The following is a 10,366-nucleotide window of genomic DNA, read 5'->3' as shown; positions in this document are numbered from 1 at the left end:
CAATATGATTCCTCAAGTCCACAGATATGGAGTTCAAAAATAATTCAGAATTTAATTTATAAGTTTTATAAGATTTATAAGTTTTTATTTTATGTGTGTGGATATAATGTGTGACATGTATGTTAGTGCAGTATATACCTTTAGATGGATAGGTATGATATTATATAATACATAAGCAAACACACATACATGTACTTTATCAGAAATATAATCAAAAGAAATCATAGTTGAGTGGATGAAGTATGTATGTCCTTTGATGTTTATTAGAGTGACTTTAAATATTGTCGATCATTTATTATCTATGATATCATAAAATTCTTATTTTGTGTTTACAACTTTGTTTTTCACATCTATAAAGTGGGTAAATGGGTGTGTTGGTAGTAAATTTCTTAAAGGTTTTATAGGATAAACAGATAGATGCATTCTTGATATAGACATAAACAGACATAGATTATTACAAAAGGTAGATAGTTTAAAATATATTTCTTTGTCAAGGCATGTGAGAGCAGCCTTTTAATCCCAGAACTCAGGAGGCAGAGGCAGGTGGATTTCTGTGGAACTGAGGCCAACCTTGTCTACACAGCAAACTCTAGGACAAGGAAAATCACATAATGAAGAGACTTTGTCTTGTATCTTTTCCCTAATACATTCTTGTATAAACATACACACATATGAAAAATAAGTAGATAAATCTGAAACAAAACACAAAATTGATCCAGATTGAAAAATACATTGAAAATTGCTTTCGCCTATAGTGTTAGTGAGAGCCTTACTCTCACCTGTTCATCCCTATCTCTCATTTCACCAAGTTACTGAAACAGCTGGCAGCAGCTGGGACAGAATTATGACCATGGTTACACAGCACTATTACACAGAAGAGAAATACTGTACAGTCTATTCTGGATTAATGTCATGCTTTCATGACTCCAATGCTTTAATTACTGAATTAAATAGTCATATGCCCCTGAAAATAGCTGGTCTAGTTTCTAGAAGTACCTTTTAGACATCCTAAACTTAGAAAACTTTCTACAGGCATGGGTACGTTTGAGATTAGTTAATGGGTAGGATTTTCTAACAACTGCCTCCCAGGAAATAAATTGCCAATTTTCTCATCACTTTTTTATTAGCCTTTCTGAAACAGAGAGATTGACCCTCCTGTCTCCAACTCCTGAAATATTTTATGCAGGAGAAGAGAAAAGGCATATTTTAAATAATATTTTTCTAGCACTTACATAGTTGCAAAGTTTCTTTAACAAAACACACACACACACACAAGACAAGAGTTCGGGAGAAAAATAACATTTTAATGGTCCCATAATTGTTGTTCAAAAGCAAACATATATATATATATATATATATCTTTTCCACTTAGGATTTCAATGGAGTTCTCAAAATCTTTGAGAGATAAGAGTGACATCTGGAGCTGTGACAAGAGAAGGAGGGTATGGTTAATGAAAGGCCTTTAGAGCATAGTTGCTTTCACAGTGATGCTGGCTTTGGCAAAATATCAATTTTTATTATTTTTGCACCTTCTCTGAACAGTCATCCAAACAAATAATAGAAAAAGCATAAATGTTATGAGTTATTATTCCAAGCTCAGTGGATAGATTAAATAGCTTGACAGCTTTATTTCTTTTTTTATTTTCTGAAAGATAGACTGGAGATGATTCTAGTTTTTTATATTTATTTTTAATATTTTAATTGATAATTTAATTTTCAATTAAATTTATTTTTTAAAATTGAATTCTTTAAAATATTACGTAAGATGCAATATTTTTACTGAGTGTGTGATGGACATTGATCTCTAGATGGTTCAAGTATATATTTGTATTTTTTTGTATCAAATAGAAACTTTAGTTCATATTAAAAATCTGAAATGCAAAATTTTAAGTGTATCATAACTCTTTAATTCACATTTGTTTTGTTCATGGGCAATATTTTACACATTTAATCATGCACACACACACACACATAATATTGAGTCACACCAAAGCCTCTAATGTCATATGTACTGTGAGGTAACGATTTTAGCCCACAATTATAGAGCTGAAGAATTAATTTTTATTTTTGCTTTATATCATGTAATTAATGTTATTATATTTTTATGCCACCCTTGAATTAATTCATATATATTATTTATTTATAAATGCAATTTTCCCTAGGGAAATTCAAAATGCACTGGAATATATGGATTATATGTTATTCATTTTATTATCCACATATAACACATTATTGTATATCTGGAGTAAATATGCATTTCAGTACACATACAAACATATTCTAAGGTATAATATTAGTAGTTACTTATGTATTTAAACTACCTAATGGACTTTTACAATTTTGAGGTGTCATGGGCTTTGTCACTTTTCTCAGTCACTTGATTTTATGATAGACTTTTTTTTCATGAAATCCAATTAATATGACATATTATTCAACAGGCATTAAACGGTTTCCAGAGTCTTTAGTATCTATGAAACAATGGGATCTCACATCCATAAAGCATATATATATATGACTTACCAAGAAATAGTAAGCATTAAGATTGATACTTTCCTCTGCATGATAAGTGATAAATGAAATTTAAATTTTTATCACAATTTAATAAGAAGTTTTCTTTTACATGAAGAAAAGGAGCAAATTAAAGCTAGAATAAACTGAAACTATGGACCCAAAAGATTTCTTAATATCAAACCATGCTTGGCAACTAGATTCCTCTGGGAAATGTTTTGGGAACATGTCACTTTCATTTTTCAATGGTATAAAAGCATTCAATAGTATTTATAGAAAGAGACAAGGCACCCTGTCAGGAACATGTGGATTGAGAGACCCAAAAGGTCATTTCCATGATGAGTTATGCTGCTTCCCAGCAGTGGCCAGTCCTTTGTACTGGTATTGTGTACTTATTTTCTTTTCCCTCTTATCTCCTTCATACACACAAACCATATATATAAAAAATCAGAACACATGATGTTTGGATGTCTTTTATCTTTCCTTAAGAAAAAATGAGGCATATGTAAGTTAAGAAATATAGCAGGATATACTGATTTCATCATAAAGAAAAGACAATTTTCAGGGTCTAGCTGCACAGAGGGAAGTTTAGGTACAGCTGAAGAAGTGGTCTGTTTATGGCATTAGCAATCTTTGTAATCTTACAGCCTCTGTATTTTTATAGAAATAATCTGTAGAAAAATGCCAGAAAATACAAGCTAGGAAAGTTTGTTTTGTGAAAGTCAGCAAGGCAGATATTTAGGCTAGAGACACAAAAGCAACACCTGTAAAAGAGTAGCAAAGCAAGATGTTATCAAATATTCAGAAAACAATGATTCTCCTTATGGCATTTATCCCATCTCCATACTTTAATACTTCTATAGCTCCATTACAGGAAAGACAGTCATACAGACACCTATGTGCAATCACCCTCAAATATACAGCTAATAAGATAGAAGACATTATGAAGAAAAGAACTATAAATTAGACAAAATCAAAAGACACAGTAACTCTCATGGGGGATTTTCATAATGTCATTTTTTGCTTTATTATTATTGACATAAATTGACAATTTGACTCACTAATCACTATTTCTTCTAATATTAATATGACTCCCCAAGCAGAGTGCTCAAATTGAATATTGAGCATTGAGCATAATACAAAGTAATAATAATTAACAAATAAAATATGTGTTTACACATGGATGAGGATACTTAAAAACTCTCTTCTAGAGAGAATGTTCCGAAATAGTTTTGGACAAAAGATAATGCCTCACCAAACAAACAAAACAAAAAAATGTAAAATAAAATTAAAACAATAAGAATTTTCAAAGAAGGAAAATGGATTGTGCCTCCATGACTTGTAAATCTGCTTGAAATAGTTTGTCTTTCCAACTGGTCTGCAGCAATCTTGATTTAGGAAATGTCTTTCTTGTCCAACTGTTACTGTGCCAAAGGCAGTTCCACATTTAGCTTCAAAGGAGTATACAGATTTATCCCTTCCCCCTCTCTGTTGTCCGCCTCCTTTGCCTAGCAACTGATGACTTCATTAGTAGAACTCTGGGTTTAAAATAAAGCAGTTGGTTCCTGCCTTCATTCCAGTTGCCAAACCTCTCTGAGGCAGAAGAAAGAATCAGTTCTCCAGACTAGTCGGCTAGTGTGGGTGTTCAGCTGGTTTGCTATACCACTTCATGAAGGCGGTCTTGATCTCATTTCCACATGGCTTGTACTGAGAATGGGTAAGTATGAAACTGAGTATAACTCAGTTTAAATTTGAAAACAAAAGATTATTTGAATGTTATTACTGTATTACTAGGGCAGGGACAAGAGGGTTGAACGTGGTACTGGTGGGGATTACAGGCAAAAGTAAAAGAATGTAATTGTACACAAGAGTACTGATTTTAAAAGCATAAAGCATTAATGATTTTAAAGGTAAGTCTGAAATAAAAGTTACAAAGCTCTACGTGTAGATCTAAGCCATGAGGAAATTATTACTCTAACAGATTCTGATACAGGTTAAAGGAGAAGAAAGTTTTAAGAAAATTTGGTTTGAATATGCAGTGCATAAAGGAAAAAAAAAGAATGTTTAAAAAGAATGACTAAACTTTCTATGACTTCTGTGAAAGAAAGCAATGCCATGTCTCTGCCCCCACTCTCCAGAGACTTCTCATAACATTTCTGCCAGAGTCAGAATTCTGGGCTTTTGGGTTAAAAGATCTTACAAGGACTTGAAAGAGCTGCTGTTTTAAGTCAACTAGGAAGCCGTCTAGACCATATAGGCACTTTTTTTTTTTTTTACTACCTTTGACTGATAAAGAATTGAAAGGCGCACAGGGCAGCAATTATTGGATACCATGTACTCAGGTTCTAACAGGACTTCTGGGGATGTGGTGGGTTATAGTAGGCTAAGAAAGTATTTGTTTGACTTCACGGAGTAAAAAAGCCTGTATCCCTTTATTCCCTGTATGTTCCAGGAATTTAATCACGCGCTTGAAATATTTACTGGGGAAAGCATTTCCATTTTATTTAAATTTTCATTTCTGGTTTTACAAGGCTTGAAGGGCATAGCCGTTCATCCATAATGGTACCTGTGGACAAAAATGGAAGCAGGGAGACTTGTCACAATGTGCCCCTCCGGTGTCTGAATTACATGCTGAAGGATGATGAAGATGATGCAGATATCTGGGGCCACCCTCCTGTCTCCCTGAGACCCCCGTTCACAGTGGCAAGAGCAGGAGTCCGCATTCCTGAAAATCCAAGAGCTCGGAGATACCCTTTTACACTAACACCTGCTATTGAGGAAGAGTCCCTAGCAACAGCAGAAGTAAACAGCTCAGAGGGCCTGGAGAGTCAGAGCAAGAAGGGACATGATTCTATTAATATGTCCCAGGAAATCTCTGGAAGCCCGATGACACTGATGATCAGAGGCCCAAGAGATGGTAGTGGGGTTCTTGAGAGAAGTGCCAATAGCTCAAAGCAATATATGCCTGTGCCTAGATTTCAAGAGTTCTTTCCACCAAGGGGCCCACAGACACGGGGTCCTCCATATGTCCCCACCCTTAGATCAGGGATAATGATGGAAGTGACTCCAGGAAATGGTAGAAGGTCATACAAGGGCAACTTGGCTCGTGTTTCTTTCCCACTGGGAAGCCCAAGGCACCCTATGGATAACTGGCTGCAGAGACCTCTCCATTTGTCAACCAATGTTCCAGGCTTACCTTGCTCTACTGCTCATTGCTTCATGCCACCTCAACCTCCAGCATTCAGTCCATTTCCTGTGATGCCTACTCCTTTTGCTTCTCCCCTAGGATTTGGTCCTCCTCTGCCTTATTTTTTTCATTATAACACTAGAGTAAGGCACCCTCCTCCATACTTAAACTAGAGTGTTTGCAAGAAGTAAATGGGAAAGAAAGGGGTTGGAAAAAGAGCTTGAAAGCTACTAATGTTTTCATCATATATGAAATTCCCTACTCTCTTACACTTGGTTTAGCACTAATGTGCCTTATGTGTTCAGAGATTTAATAAAGATTGCAAAATTTTAAATGTTGTGTCTGTTTTAAGTTCCAAACCACAGATTTTGGTTTCTATATTTCAGATATGTAACAGTGTTTCCTACATAGCTCACTTGAATCATTACCACTGTTTGCTACTGACTGGACCTTCAATATGAATGTTGAAAGGACCAACTGGGACCTTGTTTAGGCCAGTTCTAGATCTGGTAATTTCTACATGCCTAAAGATAGGATGGCTGATAAAATTAAGGCGAGTGCTTTAAGATGTGTTACACAGGCAGGCTGGAATCCGTGGAATCAGGAAACATGCACGAACAGTGTGCATCTTATCCAATTTAAATCCATCCTACACTCTGCCTGCACAGAGCAAAATAAAAAAAAAAAAAAAGCTAGTCAAGTAAAAGAAAAATCAGGCTAAACAAGAATGCAATCAGGAAAGTGAGGATGGGGAAGTCCTAGTGCAGAGATTCCACTTGAAGGCAGATCGGTCCTTCAAGTTTTCAGTTCTGCTAAGACAGTAAAATACAAATAGTTTGACAAACAAAATTCTGGGGAAAGCATTAAGGAGAGTGGCAACAAGGTGTTTTTATCCTTTCTTAGACTAAAGGACTGTTACATGACCATAAGTTCTAATTGCAAATGTTTTATTGATATATAAGAATTATATTTATTACTGCTGTTGCAATAGCATCATTATTATAATAATATTTGAAAATATATCAAAGCACCAAGACTGTAAATTTGACAAAATCAAGTAACATTGATATGGGCACATAGGATAAAGGATGCAATGTAAGTTAGTATACTTTTTAGGAATATACCTTAAAATCTAGTGGTACTGAATACAATGACTAAATTCGAAATCTTTCCAAAGAATATTTAAAATGATCCTGTCTTACATGCAGTTCTCTATGTGAAATAATAGCTAGATGTAGGCATAAACTGTTGATCCAAATGACACCTATTGGAAAGTAAAAACCATTACTATATTTTAATACTAACATTAGGTTCTTTGCTACTACAACTCCCCCAACAGCACAAGGATTTCTGGTATTTTTTTTTCTCCATTTATTTCATAATAGGTCACAATAAATGTGCAGGCTGCAGTGTAATGATGAGCAGGAACATCTGCATGTTGCTTCATGGCTTTCCCTTCTCTCTGTTTATGTCTTGAAGCTGGCAGAATTCCATCAGTTCACTGTGACCAGGTCAACAGGAATATTTTGCAAATTGTTTGACAGCTGCTCACTATGAGGTAGCTTAGTCTCAGCATTCCAAACACTTATTGAATTTTCAAGCTTACTGAACAGGAGACTTGGGCATGCTTAATGCTTATTGTCATAAAAATATTTTTGAACCAGATGTTAAAAGATATTTTGACAAGAAATCAAGTTGTTGTCTTAAAGCCAGTGCTGCCTCTCTAGAGAGCTGCCAAAGAGTGTGCTGAATGACAGCAGGCAAGGATCTCCTTTCCTTCTCAAAGGAAGTACTCTGGATACGTGCTCAAAAATAGTCTATGTACAATTACAGCAATCTATGACAAATACACTGTAACCAGAAAGCACCAATGAAACAGTCTGCTCTATTTCAATTCTGTTCCCTCTCTTAACGCTTTTTATGTGTTTATTACTTTATATATCACTTTTGAATACAGAACACATAGTAAGCATCAAAGAATAACTATCAGCAAAATGAGGCATTGAGGTTTTATTTTTGCTTCTGTGTTACAGGATAAATGTGTTTTCTTTAGTTTATTTAGAGCTCAGTGCCCACATAACAGGCTTCAATGAATTCAACTATCAAATAAGCCTCAGGTTCTGCTCTCTCATGCAAAGGCAATAAAAATATTTGGTTTTCTTCGTAGTTTCTGTAAAGAATCACAAGACACATTGTCAGCACAGTGAAAAAGATTAAAACAGATGAATTACCTTAAAATTGCAGTTTCTAAATTATTGATTCATTCTGAGCCAATACTAATCCTGCTGCAATATGAAAAGTATTCACAGTGTAACACATTTAACTCTTTTGATCACATACACTCTCTTTTCATCTTGCTCTGTGGTTGTGATTGAGTTGTTCCTAAATGCAAATGTGAAAGTTAAGTACCAACAAAGTGGATTTTTCTTCTCATAAAAATGGGAATGGGTTAAGTGTTTCCTACTCTAAGTTGTAATCACTATCACAGGAAGATTCATGTTAAGCATTTTATTATAGCTCTCTTGGACATGCCAAGACAGACAAAATCCCACCATGAACATAGATGTTGAGCATTCAGTATGCCAGTTAGCCATGAATAATTGTTAACTGCTGAGAAAGGGAGGAAGAGTTTACTATAAAAATGTATCCCCTGAAAAAGTGATTATGCTTCTGTGAAGAACCACATATTAAAAGGATTTGGGTGACATAAATTAGTCTTGATGGGTTTTTTAATAAATAGATAAGTAAATGAAAAACACAAAAGTTGAAGAGATGACTCTACACTTAAGCGTACTTACTCTAGTAGAGGACTCTTTTTTTTTCTAGGTACCCATATGACAGCTCACAAGCCTTTGGATCTCCAGGTCCAGAGTATCTGATGCTTTCTTCTAGCCTTCATGGGTATAGTATTGACTCAGTACACTTACGTACATTAAGGAAAAACACCCAGACACATAAAAATCAAGATTCTTCTTTCTTAATTGAAAAAATGAATTTTATACACTATATTCTGACCAGTTTCCCTTCCCCTACCTTATTGAATATCTTTCCCACCTACTCACCCACGCAATTTTATGTTCCTTTTTTCTTTCTTTAGAAAGCAAACAGGGAAACAAACAAAAAATGCAAACAAGAAAGTATAAAATAAAAACTAACAAAAAAACATAAGAAATACACCAATACATTTTTTAAAGGACACAAACATAGGACAGAGGGAAGTGGTGTGGACCTAGGAAAAGTTGATGGTATGAATTAATATGATCTAAAAATGTTTTATGAGATTCTCAACAAACTAATAAAAATATAAAAGCAATTAAATGCTTGTGTGCTATAAATTTTCAGGAAACATAATAATTCCTAATCTAAGGGTAGTTACAAAACAAAAATATTTTTCAGTACATCAATTTTGCAAAGAAATTTTAAGTAAAATTTAGTTTAGTAAGCCATTTCACTCTTTTAAATTGATAAGTGTTTTATGAAAGTAAATTCACTGTATTCTCAATGGAGAAAATCCCTTTTCCCAAATAATATATGTGCCCAACAAACACATCAGTCCCACAATAAAGGGCTCTGAATATATAACAGTTTCATAATGTAATTTACTATGAAATATATATTGATAACTAGCTTCTTTTAACATTCACATTTAAAAAACTTAGACATTCAGACAATGGTTATTGATGGATGGTGTTTGTGCATGTAAAAAAGAGAAAAACAAATGAAGGAAGGCAGATTAAAGATAGAGAGGGGTGGAGACGCTGTCATTTAAGAAGAGATGAAATGCTTCAAAGTAGGACACAGCTGCAAATTTGAATTGATGTGGGAAAATAATAAATTTGGATACGGTAGAATGTAATCCAAAGACTTTGTGACTATTTGGAAAAATGATGTGTCATGTATTAAGTGCTTCCTGATAGAAAAGGGCATGTGTAGAGACCACATATTTGACAGGCTAAGGATTAGGTGATTAGAGAAACACTATCCAGCCTTCCTAAAAATGAATACATCTCAGTTGCTTCATTCCTTCCTATAAATATCACCTCTCCTTAGATAGAAGGCAATCTCATATTCCGTATGTGAAACTGGTAGCATTTTATGACTTTAGTTTCACTAATCCCCTAAACTGACCTTGGTAAACAAATATGATATCAAAGTTAGTTTCATTAATCAAGAGGATATGTAAGAAATTGTATTTTAAAAAGATCAGTTTTTCTTCAAATTTTTAAGTATAACATATTGATCTATTCCTTAAATTTAAATTACAGTATTTTCTTACTAGTGGGGTGAGTTTATAATTTTCAATTTTGCCTTTTATTCATCCAATCCTTTAACTTCTTAAGATAGAGTTGCTGACTTTAAGTGGCTTTCAATTGAAAAGGACTATTTTATAGTTTTTCTCCATTAAATTTGTATATACTTTATATAATATTGCTATGCATGGCATTAATCTCCAGTGATACAGAATAGATAGCCAGCCATGTATAAAACATTAATAGAAGACCATGTTTAATGCACTAAATAAAAATTATTCATAGTCAAATTTTAAATTATATTATTAATAAGTCATATTTGTAGAAATATAGTTAGACATTAATTATGATTCATAATTTATTTTATTTTGAGTTTCACTAATTAAAACCTTTATTTTTTCCTCTTTGTTTTTCTTTCACA

The 10,366-nt window shown here is 33.8% G+C and overlaps 1 protein-coding gene across 1 annotated transcript; it reads left to right on the top strand.

Moving 5' to 3' along the window:
• The first annotated feature begins 4,098 nt into the window (after positions 1-4,098).
• On the top strand, positions 4,099-5,996 carry Prr32 (proline rich 32). Its single transcript, XM_057761193.1, has 2 exons — positions 4,099-4,225; positions 5,040-5,996. The coding sequence occupies exons 1-2, from the start codon at positions 4,206-4,208 to the stop codon at positions 5,866-5,868; spliced, it is 849 nt and encodes a 282-aa protein (XP_057617176.1). The 5' UTR covers positions 4,099-4,205; the 3' UTR covers positions 5,869-5,996.
• The last annotated feature ends 4,370 nt before the right edge of the window (positions 5,997-10,366 follow it).

The sequence above is a fragment of the Chionomys nivalis genome, unplaced genomic scaffold (genome assembly GCF_950005125.1).
Source record: "Chionomys nivalis unplaced genomic scaffold, mChiNiv1.1 scaffold_138, whole genome shotgun sequence".
Lineage (NCBI taxonomy): Eukaryota > Metazoa > Chordata > Mammalia > Rodentia > Cricetidae > Chionomys > Chionomys nivalis.
This window is presented reverse-complemented; position numbering and strand designations above follow the sequence as displayed.

Excerpts from the sequence above, each read along its gene's own strand:
- Prr32 (XM_057761193.1), top strand. The coding sequence starts at position 4,206 with ATGGCTTGTACTGAGAATGG. Across the intron at positions 4,226-5,039 it reads ATGGCTTGTACTGAGAATGG|GCTTGAAGGGCATAGCCGTT; the intron begins GTAAGTATGAAA and ends TGGTTTTACAAG.